This window comes from Nannobrachium achirus (assembly GCF_963921795.1).
Source record: "Nannobrachium achirus genome assembly, chromosome: 18".
Classification (NCBI taxonomy): Eukaryota; Metazoa; Chordata; class Actinopteri; order Myctophiformes; family Myctophidae; genus Nannobrachium; species Nannobrachium achirus.
In genome coordinates, this window is record NC_137825.1 from 22,538,940 (window position 1) to 22,560,602 (window position 21,663).

General features: G+C 43.1%; 1 protein-coding gene across 1 annotated transcript; it reads left to right on the forward strand.

Annotated features, from left to right (window-relative positions):
• Positions 1–2,654: 2,654 nt before the first annotated feature.
• Positions 2,655–20,962, forward strand: chatb (choline O-acetyltransferase b; the record flags this gene model as incomplete). Its single annotated transcript, XM_080747292.1, has 13 exons — positions 2,655–2,699; positions 4,136–4,327; positions 7,338–7,456; positions 9,088–9,141; positions 9,954–10,131; positions 13,775–13,952; positions 15,021–15,190; positions 15,536–15,636; positions 17,096–17,443; positions 17,794–17,935; positions 19,476–19,538; positions 19,726–19,863; positions 20,672–20,962. 13 exons carry the CDS (start codon positions 2,655–2,657, stop codon positions 20,960–20,962), a joined length of 2,019 nt encoding a protein of 672 aa, XP_080603418.1.
• Positions 20,963–21,663: the final 701 nt, after the last annotated feature.

The window sequence follows — 21,663 nt, forward strand, 5'->3', positions numbered from 1 at the left end:
ATAGAAGACCCGCGGCCGATTCTACAAACGAGTTCTAAAGCAGTAGGCTATGTTCTCACACTTTAAAGATTTCCCCCCCAAAATCTTATTGAAAAATTGCAGATGTACAAGCTCGCAGCGCGTCACGCGCCGCGAGCTTGTACGTCTGCGAGTTTTGAGAAGCCAACGCACAAATCTAGAATGACACAGATATATGCTTTCCTGGTTTTAATGGGTTAAATAGTACAAAATGGTCTAGTCGTTTACAACATGTAAGTATGTGCAATATAAACACCCAATCGCCAAATCATGATTGTGTGTGACCCCTTTCCAAAGTTTTCTTGTTTGTTTGTTTGTTTGTTTGTTTGTTTGTTTGTTTGTTTGTTTGTCTGATTGATTGTTTGTTTGTGTGATTGATTGTAATTTCATTGTGTTGAGTCTGTATGTAACGTTTGTCATAAACGTGAAAAAAAAATTGTGAGGGGTTTATTATCATCGTGTGTATCAGAGTATTGTATGAAGTTATAAATAGATAAATGTACTTACAAGATTATATTGAAAATATAAATACGGGACCAACTATCAACAGCACAGTTTCCACAAAAGCCTATATTTGTATAGTCTATATGAGTTTAATTATAACTTAGATTAACGGCTTGATCTTGATTTTATTTTAGTTTGATAATTTTTTATCTTGTATTTTTGTTGTTTGAAATGAAATGTATCAAAAGAGTTTTGTACATATGTGGATATTTACATTGTAAATCATTAAAGTACTCGTGGATCTCTGCATATTTGTGTGCGTGATATGTATGTGTGTGAGAGCGTGCGTGCGTGCGTGGGTGCTTTTGTCAGTTCAAAGATTTTGTTGTGAAACGTAATGAAGTCGCTCTATCCATGAACAATTGTTTGAATAAACCTGTTTTGATCCGTGTGATGATGATGATGATGATATTTTCCTTCTCAATTCAAGATCAATTATAGCCTACAAATTACAAGTAAAATGAGTACATTTTCAATAAAAAAAAAAAGGTTGTGGATTTGTCTTTACCATAGGCCTAATTGTTAAAAATGCATGTTTGTGCAGGCTAAATTGCCAGGGTTTTAATAGCAGGTTTATAAACATGGGCTTTTGAACACGATAAAAATCCCACAATATGTAACCACGATATACACACACATAACCTACAGATGTAGACTTGAGTATAACAAGTAGGCTGACTATTTTGATGCGACAGCCGTGAAGAAACCTACAACACACACACACACACACACACACACACACACACACACACACACACACACACACACACACACACACACACACACACACACACACACACACGCACGCACGCACGCACGCACGCACTCGCGCGCGCCTGACAGGTTATGATGAACATGTATAGGCCTATAGGTGAAGGGAGTTTCAGACACTGTGGCTAAGAAGAGAGGTCCTATTGCACACCTACTAGGACAGGTGCATTGGAACAGTGTAATAGATACTGAGAGGAGAGAAGGAGTCCCGCACACTGTCTTCAACCGAAAACGTTGCTGAGTAAAGTTATAAGTGAAGACAGTGTGCGGGACATTGTGCGGGACTCCTTCTCTCCTCTCAGACACTGTGGCTAAAAACCTTTAAAGATGATGGCAGTTTGAAAAAGACGGACAAGCCAAGCCCATAACATTCTAGAGATCTCTCGACAATTAAAACAAAGGTGTATTAGATAGTTAGGCGGGCCAGTGTGTTGTTGTCGTCTCACTTGTCTGCCTCATATGCTACTAAAAAGAGATGTTCCTCGCGTGCGCTATCGCTCTGCGCTTTGTGCGTAAAAGGCACACAAGTGAATTCCGCAGCAGGCCTATAGCCTAATTGCACCGACAGAGTTCTTGAGAAATAAAGTCATTCTTCTTTATAGTTGTCTTCACACCGAAACAAAAATATCTGATTAATAATTCCAAGAACATTGGCTCGACTTCCAAAGAAGAATGCTCGACTTCCAGTCTAGCCACATAACCCCACACAGATTAGATCTGTAGCCTATACTTTGGTTGTCAAAGCTTTGCCGTGCGTTCCGAGGTGGGCAGGGAAATAAAACAAGCTGTCAAATAATATGTTCCACGAATGGATGGCGATGGGAGGAGTTTGTTGCCTCAAGGGGCTGGGATGAGGCGAACACCTTCAGCATCTCTCCAAAGTGCTCGTTTAAAGCCGAGGCTTACAGTATGTTCCGGTGTGGATGTTATGCATTCCTTTGCTCGTACTAGAGGAGTTATATGATGGGACATCGCGGCGTGGACCCCTGACAAGATGTGATCTTTAACATCCCTTTGACCTCTTGAGTTGTAAAGACAGCCCCATGCACAGCCACTGTTCAGGTAAGCAATTAATTAAGTTTTCCTCGTGCTTGCTCAGCCCTCCAAATTGTGCATGAGCGTGCACGCTTGCAAAAGCATAGCCTACTGTCATGCGTTTATTTGCACGGCATATCTATCTGTATTGTAGAGATGGCATGGATTCCATGGATTTACATTTTCCGATATCCTATAGTTCTTAATTATTTTTATTGTGATTCTATTTCAAAGGCTTCAACATATTGTTGAAAAGGCTGAACTCCAATCAACTATAGAGGCTTTCCTTCCACGTTACTTTCCGCTCAGTGCACCTGCGGTCCACAATGCCTATCCTGGACAGACAGCCTTCCAGAGGCCGGGAGAGTGAAGTATGAAAGTGAAAGTGTTTCACTAGTTTGATGAGTTGCTTAGTTGATCAGACATTGGACGCGGGGAATTACGCAATTAAACCACAACAACTTCTTACATTCAGTGACACAAACGTGAATCAAGTTTAACCTGATTTGAGCTGCTGAGAACTCATCTTTCGAATAGCAAGCTGTGCCATGTAAACTCAACTTTCTTTAATTTTAGCCTGTTGTAGCCTACATAATAACACCATAGTTGCTTACCTCGACGGGTCATATAAAGGACATCAGACAGTGAGTCGTGGTTATTATTATTAGGGCATTTGTACTATTATTACAGTGACTGAATAGCTGGATATAATTCTTTCGCAAAAAGAGTAGCAAGTTCAGAAATTAAACTGCAAAAAAAAAAATACTGTATAAAAAAAAAAAAAAAAATATATATATATATATATATATATATAGCTATCTCGCTAACTTGGCAACAGCTGGAGTTGAGCGCCTGATGTTGGCTGGCTGCTGCTCACTCACTATACTGTGTGCACATCACATGTCTGTTATACTGACCGACAGACAGAGATGCTTGATGGGCATATGTACATTGTCAAATCACTTTTACAAGGCGATATATCTTTTTTATGTATGCAAATTGTAATAATTTGATTAAATAAAGTTGAACAGTTATATAAAGAGATATTCATAGAGTGAATTGCATATGCAAATCCCACAACTATTTATTACAATTTCAACATACTGTACTGGTCAATTAACCAGCCTGAGAAACTAACAGCATGTAATTTGTTAATTGTCAGACAGAACTGAACAATTTATATTTTCTTACCTTCAACAGAAGAATATTTTCAAGTAGGTTTACCACAAGACTGTGGGAGTTATTCTCAAATCTATCTCAAACAGTTCTGAATGATTCATTATTAATGCTCCTTTTAATAATACAAGCATTAAATAAATGTGGTCCATTTCGTTCCATTTATACACCTCAATCTACACAAGTGTAGATTGAGGTCCCACAGAGAAACATTTAATCAAATGGGAGTATCAAACTGGGGGGTTCTTGAAATGAAAAGGGTTGACATTCACTCATTATAGAAGGAATAAACGATAAGAAACAGGGAAACACACTTCACATCATGGATGGATTATGGAGCGGGCCGAAGGGGCCCGTTCCCATGAACCCCCAGGCAGCCGACAGTACAAATTCCCTCCTATAACTATGTGACTAAAAGAGCTGACAAGTAGCCTTTTATCTTTTTTGCATGCAAACAAATATGTAAAGATTACAGACTCCTATGACATGTCTTGACCTACCTTACAACTAGAGTAGCGTGCTCGCGTGCAGTGGGATTGGGGCCCTAAAAGATAACTGTCCCGCAGTGGCCTCCTTAAGTCTTAAAATCCATCCCTGCTTAACATCCTGTGTATATTTTTTATAATCCCAGGTCTTGCCCAAGGTCCCAGTGCCACCGCTGAAACAGACTTTGGACACGTATCTGAAATGTGTGCAACACCTGGTGAAGGAGGAGCAGTTCACCAAAACCAAGGTGATAGTGGAGAGGTTCGGGGCCCCCGGGGGCGTCGGGGAAGCTTTGCAGAAGAGGCTTCTGGAGAAAAGGGACAAGACGACCAACTGGGTAATGCTTGATATATAACATCATTGTTGGCTTGAAGAACAGTTATGAGCGGGAGTTTGAATTGAGCTTAAATCTACAACTAGACATGTTCTAATGAATAAAATGTAATTGTATCCACTAAGTTAAGTTATACAATTGGGGTGGGTGGTTGTATTTTGTTTTCTTGCAAAAGGTTTCTGACTTTGAACTGATTCAATGTATCCTTTGAGCAAGCATGAATCTCTATTAGCTCAATGGTAACAATGTCATCAGGAACCCGGGTTCAAATCCAGGGTAGAACATAGTGCAGCTTAACTCTCATGTCGTTGCTGTCGGGCAGAAACATCGTATTTACAACATTTAAATTGTTGTCAGCTATAACCGTCTGCTGAGCTGGGATGAGGTGTCACGCTCATGTGACACCGATGGGACCAGTGCCCAGGAACCTTTTTTACCAAGGGCCCCTAGCTGTGCCACAAGGCACAATCACATGCAGGGGTCACGCACGCACGCACAGGATCTGAAGGTTTTTAAATGCAACCTACGGTCGCAATTAACCAACTCAATCAGACAGATTGGTTCAAATATATTACTTATTACATTAGTATTGCAGCTTTAAACAGTCAACAGACGGCATCATACCAAATGGGACATTCATTTAGTCTTTTTCAAGTGGATTCAGGGCAATGTTTAATTTAGGAATTCGAGGCCACTTTGTGTAACAAAAGAGTTCTCATTAGTAGTGGATGTGATGGTAGTGCCTGTGAGTGTGTGTACTTAGTGTCCCTCTGTTTCTACGTCCGGACACTCCTGACCAGGACGGGCTTCAGACAGCGCCTCCTGACGTCGACCTCAGGCAGGGTTCGAACGCACGACCTTCCGCATGAAAGGCACATGCTCTAACCGCTATACACTCCTTTCTTCTCTATACACCAAATGTCTTTGCTCCAAAATAGCCAATCTACAACGCCTCGCAGCGCAATGCATTGTGACCTGTTAGATCTGCTACAGTATATTTCTGAGATGTCCGGCCCCCAGAACAGGGACACTAGGGTTCATGTGGTTAACTGTGATCTGTATTGAGTCTGCCAGAGACAGAAGCACCTCAGCAGATGTTAAATGAGGACAGACAGACATGCTGGAGGCGTCCATGTTTACAATTAACACTTTCATCCCATACAAAAGTAAGAACCATATTCACCATATAATAGATTATGCTCATACCACAACACAACAATATATCACATGCAGAGGCTTGTATGGCTATGGGACATTTTTATGCATATCATGAGATCCGTTTCTAAACATTATAAAACAAGGCTGGGTGCAATACAAGTGTGGCTTCATGTGGATCTCTGACTTCATGTGGCCAGTCTATGACACCAGACGTCAATGACGTATCTATACAGTAGTCTACTCCATCTTTGGGTAAGGTTTCAGCCTGATTCGCCCGCCATTCACTTCCTTATTATAGACAAGGAAGTTAAAATAGAAGGAAGGGAAACCACGTGACCGCCGGGACCGGCCATGACGCTCCCCATGGGTTCCAAAACTCGCACCGGAAATACGTGACAGTGAATGGAGCCGGCAAGATCAGCTGATGAACAAACCTGGAAGAAACGCTATTTATGAACGACTGAGACCTTTGTCATATAATGTTCAGAAATATAAAAGAAAACATATCAAAGGTATTTTTACAATCACTTGCTTTTCGATGTGCACAGTACATAATGAAATAATAATAATAACAGTAAAAAATTATCGTTTCTGTCTAGATTTGGTTCCTGACAGGAAACGGAGGATATTCTCGTGATACTTGACACTTTTAGAAACATACTTTGTGCTCTTTAGATACTGCTATAAAATGACACAGTGCACACATCGAAAATCAACACAGCAGAACAAAATGTGTGACATGCCTTCTTTTATTTTCCTGAGCTGAGTATGTTATAATGGTCTCAATTGTTCAGAAATAGTGTTTATTCATGAGCTGCTCCCAGGTTGCTCCACAGGCTTTCACTGACTCCAGTGCAATCAATCTACTGAACGTCCGGGTGCAGTTTGGCACCCATGGTGCGACGAATCTGGAATTGCGAGATAGCGAAAATTACGTTGGTGTCACTTCCTCTTGTTATTATAGATTAGATTATAGACTCTTGACTCTTGTGGGATTCCATGGTAGCCCAGTGACAGAGTGCACAAGAAATGATGTCCTTGATCGGTCCATGCAGCAGTTTCTGCAATTAGCTTCAGAGTCAGACACACAAACACTCCTATAGAGTCTCTTTCAGAGCTATGCCATAAAAATGTAAAAAATCGAACCTCTGTTCGAAGTGGAGCTGTGTGTGTGTGTGTGTGTGTGTGTGTGTGTGTGTGTGTGTGTGTGTGTGTGTATTGCAGTTGAAAACAGCGCCCCTCCCTTAACATGTGTGGTCATAAAAGGTACTACACCACATTCTTGAGGCTACATACAGACCCACCCACCCACAAACATACCTACACACACGGCCACGTATAGGGTAGCTTGTGTTCCACACAGCTCCAAAAAGATCAATTGGAGCCTCGTCCTTGAGGTTTGTTGCTTCATTCTATTTCCATTCCTTGGGTGATCAGTCAGTCCACAGTTCCTATAGCTCACGGATATCCATCACTCTCCCACGCTCCCATCAACTCTCACCCACCACCCTTTTCGCCACGCCACAATACACTGTAATGACTTTTCACCCCATCGCCCGTCCAGCGGGTCTCATCTTTCAAAGACAGAAGTTCAACCCAAAAAAGTTAAACAAAGCCACCACACACTAAAACCAAGAACATTCATTCAACAAACACCACTTTCGCGGCTTAATTAACCACTTTCAACCTGCCGTCACTTTTAGTCAAAAATATACATAAATTGTACCAAAAGGAAACTTTTGCACATCTACAAGCTCAAAATATGTCAAGATGCAAGATGTGTTGTGAGCTTGTAGATCAGCTATTTCCACTTTGTTGTTCCTTATTATACTGTGTTTTCCCCTGTCTGTCTCAGTTGTATGACTACTGGCTTGAGGATATGTATTTGAACAACAGACTCGCACTGCCAGTCAACTCCAGTCCTGTCATGGTCTTTCCCAAACAAACCTTCAGAACCGAGAAAGACGCAATCAGGTATGTGTCCTGCATTTGGTGAATAGGACCACAATAGCAACAAGCCATCAAGGCTTTTTTGTGTTATCTTTTAGCATTGCTTGCGTAATTGTCAATCAATCAATCAATCAATCAATCAATCAATCAATCAATCAATACCATTTAATAGGTGAAGTGTGTAGGGCATTCATCCCCCTCTCATGAGCAGAGTTGGGTAGTAATTAGTTACATTTACTCTGTTACTTTTACCTGAGTACAGCTTTTGGCTACTCTACCAACCTCTGCTTAGTGCTTATGAGAAACGCGAGACTGATGGTTGTCTACCATGCACCAGAGACTCTAATGAGGATGCTATAAGGAGGAGGCCATTTTCTGGAATCCAATTAGGACGAGTTACATAGCAACTCCATAGGTAGAGCGGGTTCAAGGCTTCTAGGAGACCCACTGGAGCCACTCAGGCTACACGTACTGCAGGCCTACACACTCACGCCGTACTGTAAGAAGTGGGTCTGGGGAAAAGCACCCGCCAAACGTCACACTTTAAGCTGCAGTTTGGAAAGGTCCAAACTGTGTGCATACACCATCCTCTAACCCAAGGGTTCCCAAACTGTTTCAGCTCAAGGCGATAAAGAACAAAAAAATATTTATCAATAAGGCATTCAAAACGCTGTCATTTTATATCAGTTTGAGAACTACTGATTTAGAAGGCATTTGTAGAATCGGCCTTCAGTTCTTACCAATTGCCCTTTTCAAAAATGTCAAAAATAATGAAACTAGCAGATCTACAAGCTAACAACACAGACACATGCTCACGTATTGTAAGTACGTGTGGGTTTGAGAAACACTGCTCTAACCGCCGTCAATGAAAATCTGCGCAACCACCACATTGCCTATATACTGTACGTACAGTATATCCTATAAATTCTGCAGCTGCTGAGAGTTTTATGTTCCTTTGGGGAAGCATGAGCCCAGATTAAGATCAGATTTTTTACAAACAAGCAGCGTATATCAGCGACTGTCAACGTCATATATTTGCTTAAATCTCTGCCTGTTATTAAATGAGCCGCGGCCCTGCCAGACACGGCAGCAGCCCAGTCTGTGCCTGTAACTCGCCATTAGCTTCTGTCAGATCGCGGCGCACTAAGTGAATATTTCCAGAGCAGCCTGAGCAGCTGGTAAATATACTGACAGAGCCACTTATTAGATTGAGAGTGACAGGACCAAGCTCTCCGCTGAGACCGCTAGGCAGGCCTCGTTTAGGGGGGGGCGTGGCTGCGGCGAGGCCCCATCCTTTGCATTGATCCGGGGTTTGAACGTAATAACAGCGAGACAAATGACACACAACAGGAGATCTGACAGGACATTCTGTTGTTTTTTCCGATCTACACAAGCACCACTCGCTCGCGCACGCACACACACATGCACGCACGCACACAAGCACACACACACACACACACACACACACACACACTGTAAGTCATATGCACACAAAACAACTCGCACCTTTCATCCTTGTAATATGCCACTGTGCCTCTGTGCTTACCACTGCTTGTCTGCTCCACTGAAAGAAGAGAAAGTGTACAGTATAAATGAGTCAATTCCTATACAAGGAGTCTGACTTCTCCTCTCCTTGTCCTTTTCAATGATTTCAGATTTGCTGCTCACCTGGTGATAGGAGTGTTGGAATACAAGGCTCTCATTGATGCGTAAGTTCATCTGTCATAAAGTCTGTTAAAGTCAAGTGTCATAACTGATAATACTGTATAGAGTACATACTTGGCCTACCCGTTATTTATACTTAAGGATGTTTTCTCAGATAACAATATTCAACAAAGTATAAATTATCCTTAAGCCTGATTTAAGCTGTTTTGGCATGTGCTACAACATATGAGAAAGTATAAATTAAGCATTAAAAGCTGCAATCCTCCGTAACTTTCATGTCCTACCGAGGATGATACTGCTGAGCTAACATGGAAAGCTCATTTGGGCAGAGGATATATTCCATTGCACGCTTTCTGCAATACCACTTGTCAACCAATAGTGGTCCTACTCAATCACGGGACCATCATTCTACAATGACCACAAAATATGCTTAAAACAATAAATGCCACTCTCGTTAACCCACAGCATTCCTATTCTGGGGGCAACGTTCACCAAAAATAGCAAACCTACTATTTCTGGTAAATCAGTGAAACTAGTAAGACGCCTCAGGGCGACAAGGGACCTCGCGCCACAGTGATGTGGACATCAGGACTGTGGACATCAGGGATCTCCATATATGGGCATAAAAGGGATTTGTTCCCCCTGGCATCACAGGGATCTCTCTAACAGGGCATCATTAATACTGATGACATCAGGAAACTCCATATATGGGCATAAAAGGGATTCTGTTAGTGTGACCCCTCACCCCAGTGTAAGCATGACAGGGACAATTTCACAATGTGATTATTGCGAGTGTACTTTATCGCGATAAACGATAATAACGATCATGGTCCCGTCCCTAATTGTCTGCCACAAGGAGGGAGCTGCCGGTGGACTATGCGCGGGGTCAGCTGGCTGGGACGCCCATGTGCATGGAGCAGTACGAGCGCCTCTTCACCTGCTACCGCTACCCAGGCCTGAGGAGGGACATTCTCAACGTCCGGGTGAACCAAGCCTCTGAACCAGAACACATCATCGTGGCACGTAAGAACCAGGTCAGCTCACTGCGTGATGATCACGAGGAACCTATATTCACAGAATGGCTGGCAGGGGCGTCACAAGGGGAGTGGGGAAAGTGGGACTGATTTACTAGGGCCCAAGGTGGAAGGGCCTTAATTATTCTATACTTTCAGCTCACAGGGCGGCACCGAGTGTATTTTTTAAGCGAATATTTGTAACTCAAATTTTGCTTCTGGCGGGTCCCTGGAACTAAATATCATGAGATGGGGGTCTGCGGCCAAATACATGTAATTTTGGGGGTCCTTGACATGAAAGGGTTTGAGCACCACTGACATAGAAACTTAGGTTTTTCAAAAAACCTTCAAAGACTTGCACATATTTTCACTATTTTTCAAACATAGCAGATCTACAAGCTTGCAGCGCGGCACTCGGTGCCGTGCTGTGAGCTTGTAGATCTGCTATTTTTAAATAGTTAAAGCACAAAATAATGCAGTGAATCCTTGTACCCAGGGATCCATAACATATAAAGGCACAATTATGTTCATTTCATCTGCAGCCTGAGGGTTGGTTATTCAAATTCGATTCAATTCAAAACAACTTGATTAATCCCACCAGGGGAAATTTGTCTCGAGCAGTTTGTAACAAAGAAACACAGAAACATACAACATACTGTACATTCAAACAAGTACTCCAAGGAGCTAAAGTGGAATAATCATCTCAAATATTTTCATGTAACACAGTAAAATAAAGTAAAAAAAAGATAAAAATAAATAAATGAATAAAGCATTTCGAAGCATTTAAAAGTGACTGCCCAGATGGTGAAGGATAGCAACGCTACGGCAACGGCAGATGACAACGGTAACCGGAAATGATCCGCGCTCGATAGATAAACCTGCCGTCGCCACAGCCATCTCTACTACGGCAGAAGGTCCCTTCCCACGTAGCGCCTACTCCGCTGCTGCGTGTACGTGTCGCCATGGGAACCAAAGCGTTCAGTGAAAGGGGTGGGAACCCGTCGCCGCCGAGGCTTTGCTTAACCATTTTCATCGCTACGGCGATTACGTCATAGCAGCCGTAGTCCGCCTGGCGTTGCTGTCCTGAAAATCATCTAGCTTAAAGTCGCTAATGACTCCCTGTTGGCGGCAGAGAAAATTAATCTGCCAAAACATGTCCTGGAGGAACCAAAATGCTTGTTGGTCACAGAAAGAAATCAGGTCAGGTCAGAAGTTGAACTCAGGTCTTTTTACTCTTATGCGCCTGTACACAGGATGTAACAATAAAGAAACCTGGCTTGAAGGCAGGGACGTGCTGGCCATTGGGAAAAGTGGGACAACTCCCGAACGGCCGGTTCATACCCGGCCGGTCCAGGCCGGCCGTTAGGAAAAAAATAAAATGTCGTTCCATTTTGGGGGCTGGGCGGCCAACAAAGTAAATCGCCACTGTCGGGGCAGAAACCCTGTATCTCCAAGTTTCAAATGTGTAATTTATTTTGCAAAGCAAAGCCCTGCTTCATCGTACAAGGCTGTCGCACAAAAGTAGTGAAAACAGCAGATCTACAAGCACACACAACGCCGATGCGAGGCGTTGTGTGCTTGTAGATCGGCTGTTTTCACTAGTTTAAATCATTTTTAAAATGGTTTTGGGCATACAAGGTTTCCACCCGACAATGACGAAATATAACTCATGTAATTGGCCCACTGGTCACTTGTCATGATCTGAAATGGCAAATCTTTGAGTAGCAGCAGCGCTATAGAGAGAGATCTCTCTCTATAGCGTGCAATGAGGGCCTCTTCAACTCTTTTTCCCGGGCTGAATCAGGGGCCCAGCACGTCCCTGCTTGAAGGTCTCTTTCTTTCACTCTGATAATCTTAGAACAGATCATGACAATGCAACAAACAAAAAAAAGGCGACCATAAGGCACTCTTGTGGAAAATATGAAAAAGCCCTCATTATAAATTGTCTACAGCACAGTAAGGTAAGAAACACAGACGAGTTGCGGCAAAAGGCTTCATAAAGCGTCAATGCTTTTAACCTTGTCATGCCGAAGCCAATTTATAATAAAGGCTTTTTCATAATTTCCACAAGAGTGCCTTGTTTGGCGTTTTTGGTTTTCTTGCTATTCATTTCGTCACCCTTGCACCAAAGAGCACATTGTTTGGAGGTTCATTCATCTGCCAGAAGAAATTAGCTCCTTTTTGTGTTATCTTACACATCTTGACATGTTGTTCAGACTGGTTCCATGTTTTACCAGGAGGCTGTCAGACCAGCAGATAAGAGAAAGTTGGAGATGACTCTCAATAAGAGATTGATACAAAATTACAAAGGATTACGGCCTGACAGAAAAAAATATATAATATTAAGGTGAATTCTCTATGGCCCTTTCATGCCCTTTCTGGACATCATAATTTTTCTTTTGGTGTGATAAAGCAGGGTTTGAGACATCTATTAGTTATTAACCACATGACCCCAGTCTTTCCATTTCTGGGGGCAAACATTTTGGGAAAATAGACGATATACAAGCTCTTGCACAGTGTGAGTTGTGAACTTGTACGTTGGCTGTTTTCTAGAGAGGCCCAGTAAAGATCTATGAGTGACGCCGGTCATCAATAGGGGTTAAGTGAGTAGGAGAGTCATTAAATGAAATGAAAATGAAAAATATTGCAGTTGGAACCCATTATGGTGGACCAAAAAAATTAAAGATGCATGACACAGGATCGAGGACGTGTGTATGTAAACTAGAGGTTCGGGCCTCACATCTAGAGTTCGACAACTACGTTGCACCGCCGATCCAACCGATATTGAGAACTCTGTATCTGTCAGTCCTTGTCCCTTTGGAGATCCCTGGTGTCATCAGTACATTAGAGCAGGGATTTACAACTGATGGTCCGTGGACTGGTATTGTACAAGGGACTGGTATTGTACATGGTCCCTTGGTCGTGCACTGAGTATTATAGGAAAGTGAAGATTTCATCATTTAAATATTTTCATTCTTTTATTTTTTGGGGGAGAAACTTGTTCTTCCGTGTAACGTCAGAGGTCCAACTTGGTGTCTGAGAAACGTTGTAAGTTGGTATTTGAGGACAGAGGAATTAAAGACATCATCATCATTATCACTCAGTGGTCCTTTGAGGAGGCGTTTGCTTCAATCCCAAAAGTACTTCAAAGCTTAACAACTACAACCATGTCCACAGATAAGAGGCACATGCATGTATGAAACACAGTCCCTTGTGAAGTTCTGGATAAAGGGTGGTGGTCCCTGGTTCACTATCAGTTGAAAACCCCTGTTCTAGATGTACATGGAGCTGACTGATTTGTTTGCGCCTGATGCCATGACGACACATTGAGGTTTAGACAGCACACAACGCTATAGGGTTCAAGTGATTAATCTGTCACTTTTTCTGAGAGCCCCTTGGAGTCTTCATGTTTAATTGATCAGAAAAGGAGAGCCAAGTTTGAGCTCATCATTGATATCCAGCCAATGGCTGACATATCTAGGCCAGTGTGCCACAAACCAGTGTGCTAATGCAGCAATTAACACGTATCTAAAGGCACGAGGGAGCTAATTAACAAACAAGGACACAGCTGGACATTGTCTATGTGGTGTATCTTCCAAATGACACATGATTTAATGATTGTGTAACAGTTAAAATATTTATCGTGATCCGCTTTCCTCCATAGTTCTTTGTATTGGACGTGGCCACGAAGAATAAGCCTCTCAACGAGATGGATGTCTTATCCCAGCTGGAGAAAATACTGAAGATGGCAGACAGCTCAGAGGAAAGACTTCCTCCTTTCGGTCTCCTGACTTCAGATGGCAGAACTGAATGGACACAAGCCAGAGACGTCCTCATGAAAGGTCCGACCTCAAACAGCCCACTGCTTTTCACCACTATATTTACAGTACCCCCACCGCCAGTGGTATGTCAAAAACCTTGGGCCCAGACCCGATATCTCCAAAACTACTTGCTGGATTGCTTTGGAATTCATGTTGCAACAGAACTGCTAGCCCCTCTCGGGACCCTTAAATTACCTTTTTTTGTATTTGGAAGACGGTATTTAGGGTCCCTTGCTTGTTGGTTGGGTCTCTCTGATACGCAACACTACCACTGTCTGGTCTCGGACGAATACAGCGTCGTTCAGATGTTGTTGAGATTCTTTAAAGATATCCAGAACTGCAATCGGAGAGCGGAAACGTGTGCGAAGCGGCGCTAATCGGCGATGCCGTTAAGTATCATTAATTTATCTGTGAAAATTTAGCAGCTTTTTCCAAACTGTATCTCGCTTCCTCATTACGTCACATGTCCCGCATCCCCGCGGTGTGGTTGGCTATGTACCTGCCTCTGATCTATCAGTGACAGACACTACCAGCTAGCCAAAAGACATGACCGACATCAAAATATAAAAAAAGGTAAATTCAGAAACGTAAGGGGCTACAGAACTGCATGCTCCCTGAAGGATGAATCCTTCAGATTTAGATGAATCCATGGCATTTCTTCTAGCACCACATTTAGTTGTTTTTACATGTATTATTTTCTATCAATTACTCACCCCATGGAGACTTGAATTCATGGATTTGTTTAGTTTTTGTTACATTCCTAAGCCAATAATTTGAGGAGACTTGCTCAAGGAGACTCTTTGTCTCCATAGGGTACCACTGCTGGTCATCAAATTATTGGCTTATAGGATTGCGACAAAAACAAAAGATATATCCATGAATTCAAGTCTCCATGGAGTGAGTAATCAATAGAAAAAGAAAACGTTTTGTGAACTATGTTTTAAGTTGTATACTTATACAATGTTGCATGGCGAAAATAGCCCATCTAGAAAACATTGTTTTTAAATCTTCGCCTGTAATGTGTCCAAAACAGGGTCGCCAGCATGACAGTTTTTAAGTGAGCTAAACAAGTCTAATTCGTCCATGCAGATCCAATCAACAAGGAGTCTCTGGCGCTGATAGAGAGCTGTCTGTGCGTGGTGTGTCTTGATGAACCTAGTGGGATGGAGCTTGGCGACACCAACCGGGCCCTGCTGATGCTCCATGGAGGGGGCCACGAGAAGAACGGGGCAAACCGCTGGTACGACAAGCCAATGCAGGTACTGTGCTGCAGGGCCAAGTCAGTGACATTACAATCCTCACGTTCACGTATACTGCAGTGGTTCTCAACCCTTTCAGGCAGTTACCCCCCAAAATAATCATATTGGAAGCACTTTGGAACGAGAAGCACGTTAGAATGTAGGAGTTCACAACGCCTCGCTTTTTAGACTGTCAAAAACATTGCCTTCTTTAAATTCCTCCTTATATTGTCAGTTCACTGTCATCTGGGCCCATGATGTCATGTGGGGACCCCTCTGGGGTGAGAACCACTGATGTAATAAAACGGTATAACCGGTGCATGTATGAGGCCTTGTTCCATTACATGACCCGATGCCTTCTCTCAGTTTGTCGTAGGAATGGATGGGACATGTGGGGTGGTGTGCGAGCATTCGGCGTTCGAGGGAATAGTGCTGGTCCAGTGCTCAGAGTATCTGATGAAGTACATGTAAGCACAACCAACAGTATTATGTCAAACACACAACAGTTATATATTACGTACCAGTTTAGATAAATACACTGTAAAGTTCCATTTGGTGCCATTTGTACACTCTCCAAGTTAAGTCTATGCCATAGCAACAAAGCCCACTATTATTTAAAGGTCACACTCATCAAAATCCAGATGGTTAATCTAATTAAACAGACACTTCCAGATGTCACTGTAAACTGAGGCACAGCTGAATTAGAGAGGCAGTTGATGTTCTATAATAATAAACTTGGAGGTGCAATTTATTAAACCACTCAACAAGCAATTTGGTGTTGATTGAATGTTGCATTCAAGACTTATTCATTACCACCCTGGCCACAATATGACTTCCGGTTGGTTCTAGCGGAAGTGGCGGAAGTGCTGCGTTTAACGGACGTTACGTCATGCGTTGCAGTCTTCTGGTGAAATTCTCACGGCGGAAGTTGAACGGTCTCTGCCTAATATTGTCACCAGGCTTTTCTCTTTGCAGATGAGTAAGCCTGGCTACGTGAGGCTAATTCATTACAGGAAAACAGTGATCGTCATTGTCACATGAGTCACAGGATCGTTTGTATCTAATTTGGTGGAAGAAAACAAGCGACAAGGTTTTTCAGGGTATAATGCGACCTTCGGTCGCAATAAATATGTTTCTGCAATAAACAATGACATGCATTTATAGCAATTGTGGCATATTTGGGCACTTTTTTTTTTACGGCGAGAGTCCATGCTTCAACACCGCAATTGGATATTTTGCAATTCTGATAATTACAATGAATAAGCATAAACAAACTAGTTCACATATACGATGTTGATGCAACTAAAATATCTGAACGGGGAACAGGGACGTGCAGAGAATGTTAGAGAGGCAGGGGCTGACATTTCTAAAAGGGCCTTTTGGTAGAAATATCGAAAATAGCAGACCTCCAAGCTCACAACGTGCCGCAGCGCAATGCATTGTGAGCTTGGAGGTCGGCTATTTTTGATGCTTGATTTCTACGCAGAGGGGGAAATTCTTTCAACATAAGATGCTGTATTCAAGTTTGGACAGGAGAGTTTGGACAAAGCAATTCTCTTGAATGCTGCCTTCGGGTATATGACATGGAAAGAGGTCATTTGCATTTCTTTCACTAGTATGAACTGCATTCATGGTCTACTCTGGAGAGGGCACCTTTTACAGACGGATAAAAGGGCAGGGGCTCAAGCCTCAAGGGTCCGTTTTCAGACTGTTTTTTATCATAACCCCCCGTGATGTACAGTATCATAATGATAATTTTCGGGGGATGACATAACCACTTTAAATGCTTCTATGTAGCAACATGTCACTACTTTGACATGTTGCTGTACTGTAGTTTAGCCTGAGGGTGGAGGGGGTACAGTAGTTGAAAATATTAACTGTATGACAATTACATCTCTATGTTGTTTATTATCATTAAAAAAACAGGACAGGCAGCCCCTCTAAGCTGGCGAGGTCGTCGAGTGTGACAGAGCTTCCTCCGCCAAGAAGACTGAACTGGAAGTGTAACCCCCACATCCAAGGGTTGCTGGCAGCCTCGGCAGACAGACTCCAGAGGCATGGACAACATGTGCAGCCACTACATAGCATGATGTGTCACCAGCAGAAAGACATGTACACTAACCAAAGTCTCGACATCTTTTCTTTCTCCAGGCTGGTGAGAGATCTTGATATGGATGTGCACAAATTCAAAGTCTATGGAAAAGAATTCATCAAAAAGCAGAAGATGAGTCCGGACGCGTATATACAAGTTGCCCTACAACTTGCATTTTACAGGTCAGTCTTCACAGCCTCTGTAGACTGTCAGCACAAGGGGAATGAATATCTCAGACATTAAAGTTCCTCTCCGGTAAACCGTACCTCCTGCTTTCTCCCCTAATGTTCTCACCAAACCTCGCACGGCCTGGGGCTGTGCTCTGAAATTGTACATGTGGTGTACAGAGCAAAAAGGAAGGGAACGAGAATAAACTCCTGGGGGATGCCGGTCAACAAAGTATACTGATTTTAAGTGGTTAAAATGCCACTGGTGCATAAGGCACCAATTTTAAGTTTTGACATAGCTCATCCAGGAAAGAAATGCCACTGGAAATGATTTGTGGTGTTCTCTTTTCCCTGTGTGCTCTCAGATGCAATAGAAGGCTTGTGTCCACGTACGAGAGCGCCTCCATCCGGCGTTTCCAGCAGGGGCGGGTGGACAACATCCGCTCTGCGACTCCCGAGGCCCTGGCCTTTGTGAAGGCTATGACGGATGAGAAAGCCACTCTCGCCGTGAGTCATTTTTCACACTTAAAGTCCCCCAATTACTGGACCACTCGCATATCACTGTTCATCATGTCTGCTTAAACGAAACAGGTGCCACCGGTCTCCTCCCCTCGGACAAAGTCAATGCTAAAAAAAAACTCTCCAAAAACTGATGAACTCTCTGCAGATAAAGCACCTGCAAACAGCATGCTCATAGACAGACAGACATAAAGACATGAGACAGACAAACCAATCGACAAATCGATCGTTTATTTGTCCTCGAGGAAGAAACTATTGTCCACAGTAGGTACATACAAACACATGAGATCCATCATCCAAACTACTGGATTCACAGGAACACTACAGAGGGTCACACAAGAGAGACAATCATGGATTGACACTCTACACATCACACTGGTTACTTATTTAGAGCTTTTGTGTGGTTGCCAAAAGAGGCCTTTCTGTGTAGTATGTGTAGTCTATACCTATGCACTACCAGAAGGAAGGGGGGTAAAGTGCTGGTGAAGTGAGTCTGGGTCACTTATGATTGTGAGTGCTTTGGCGGTCAGGGATGAGGTGACACAATCAGATAAGTTGGGGGGTGGGAATACAATTGGGGATAGGGCCTTAGGGGTTGTGAAACGTTTCTTGCAAAGCGTCCTATTGTGATGCGTTGTGAGTTTGCAGGTCGGCGATTTTCGCCCCACAACACCGTTATATGACAGATTATAGACTAAGGATTAAAGGAGTAGTTCACCCCTATTGATTAGTCACGCCATGGAGAGTAGAGTTCAATAATATTTTTAGTTTTTTGTCGCATTCCTAAGACAAAAATGTGATAACAATAAATGTACCCCCATTCGTTCCGGATGGGGACCCGTTTCGAAGTGGGGTCCCCATAAATTTACTCTAATCAAATTTTTGTCTTAGGAATGTGACAAAAACCAAAAAATATTATTTAACTCTACTCTCCATGGCATGAGTAATCAATAGAAAAAAGTCATTTTGGGGGTGAACTACTCCTTTAACACATGGGCTGCTCAGGTTTATAACATTTCTAGCTGTTGCTGCTGCCGCCGTTCACTCACGCTTTATTTTGAAGAGCCTCGGAAGCTTTGTGCGTGTGCACGTGGGTGTCCACTGACGATTGATCCCTTTGTTTACAAAAGCTCGCGAAACTAAAATCCAAACCGCGGCTGACCATCGCGGTAAAGTGTCGCCGTGAAAACAATCTCTCTGCTTCCCTGGCGTTCTTTTCACCTCATTCATAGATAAAGCCCTTTGGATAAAGCCCTTTTTATGTTTCAGAGTAGAATGGAAATCAATGTAACCAGCCTCCGCCATTTTCTCCCTCTCTCTCTCTCTCTCTCTCTGCTACGGGGTGATGTAATGAACTCGGGTCATTCAGAGGGCAGGCAGCAGCGCGTTCAGTTAACCCTTAGTTGTCTCGTCTCTCGACGAGATAACTCCTTTTGGCATGGTGACACCTAGTGGCCTTAACTCGTCACTGAACGAGTTTGGCTCCTTGGGTGTTAAGTGGTTAATTGTTTCTCTGTCTCTATTGCAGGATTCAGAAAAAATGAAAAAACTATGGGATGCAATCAATGCCCAGACAAGTTTCACTATCGCAGTAAGTATTAGGCTAACAATGAACGCATGTTCTATTTGCTAAACCAGAATGCTAGCAGAAATTAATGCAAATGAATGGAAATCGTTAATGGCTACAATGGCTACAACGCCCAACGTCCTTCATTTCCATTGCTTCGGTAGAAAGAAGGGTGTCTTAGGAAAATAAAATGATTTCAATTTTTTTTCAGGCTATTACGGGGATGGCCATTGACAATCATCTACTTGGGCTTCGGGAGATCGCCAAGGAATTAAAAATGGAGAAACCAGATATATTTTGTGATGAGACATATCTGGCCAGCAACCAGTTCATCCTCTCTACCAGTCAAGTAAGCTCTGTTCCATTCATACATTTATAACATCGGTCCTTGCCACCACGGACTAAAAATAGAGGCCGACGATGCCAGATTTTTGGGTCCGATACCAATCCTGATTTAAATAAAAGCCTGGGTACCGAGGCTAGGAGAGTCCTAGTCTCCTAGACCAGTGGTTCTCAACCTTTTCAGGCTGTGACCCTGAAATTAGTATCCTTGTATTATCGTGCAACAAACTAGCCATTATTTAATCTATTTAAAGTTTCCCCCCACACCACAGCCATACCCACACCCAACACAAAAGTTGTGCCCAGGTTGAATCTTAGTCAGGGTGGTGGTCAGGGGTGTCGCACCAAATTCTGGGCCCAGGGTACTTTAACTATTCAAAATTGTGAACATTTTCTGCAAGTCTTTGAATATTTCAAATCCTTCTAAGTTAAAAAAAAAAAAATGTCAGTGGTGCTCAAACTTTCTCATGTGAAGGACCCCCAAAATGATATGTATTTGGCCACGGACCCCCATCTCAAAAACATTTAGTTCCAGGGACCCCCCACAAGCAAAACTTTAGTTAAAACATACATATATTCAAAGATTTGCACACGTTTTCACGTCGTTTAAAAAAATAGCAGATCTACAAGCTCGCAGCGCGGGCACTCGGTGCCGCGCTGTGAGCTTGTATATCTGCTATTTTTCAATAGCTAAAGTATAAAATAATTCCAGGCCCCTCCACCTTGGGCCCTAATAACTGGTCAGTTGAAACCACCTGATCAAACCGAAACCAAATGACTCATGTGGCATCCTGCCCACCTCCCTCTCCACGCAGGTCCCCACCTCGGTGGAGATGTTCTGCTGCTACGGCCCCGTGGTGCCCAACGGCTACGGGGCGTGCTACAACCCGCAGGCGGACCACATCCTCTTCTGCGTGTCCAGCTTCCGGGAGAGCACGGAGACGTGCTCGGCCGTGTTCGTCAAGGCCCTGGAGGAGGGCCTGATGGAAATCAGGGACCTGTGCAATAGGAGCGCCGCCGGTGCAGCAGCGGCCGGCGCGGCCAAGCCGGGCGCTGGTAGTGGCAGCCAGCAGGGAGCCAGCCAGCCTCTCAGAGCAGGGAAGTAAGTCATTCTGAGAGGGAAAGGACGGTGCACTCGTACACGATATCTGCGAGTCTTGTTAAGCACTTTCACTCTCGCGTCCTCATTTTGGGCATGTCATTATATCCGGAAAGATGTAAATAGGCTATCTACAAGCTTTTAGGAAGGCTATATTCACCGTCCGTGTTACATATAAAATAGGGCCTAAGCGGTTAATTGATTCACTTTAGCCCTATTTTATACCAAATGTGTCGCATCGCATGAACTTGTAGATTTTCACATCAGACATGCTCAAAATAGGCACACCAGGTTAAAGTGGTTAACTCTGAAAGCGTTCAATTAATATTCAGGATTTCACTGTGCAGAAATTAATTACCATATGTTTCTGTGTTGTTCGTGCAATACTCGTTTTAAAACACTCATAGCCTAAATGGGCCCACATCTGAAGCCTTAAAAATCATAAGCAACTATGTACATAAAACAAATGAACTTAATGTTGTTTATTTATATGTCGTCAATGTACCTGTAATGTAAAAAAAATGCAAAGGTTTTCAATGTTAGAGGTTATGTATTGTAGAGGTCAGGGTGATCTGTGGTCAAGCACTGGTGCTGCTAGAAGCGGTACAGTAGCTGACTGACTGCCCTGCTACTACGACTAGGAAACTGAAGCCATGCCTGCTTTTTAGTACTGATGTGACAGTCAGAGAACTCCTCTGTAAAGGGGCG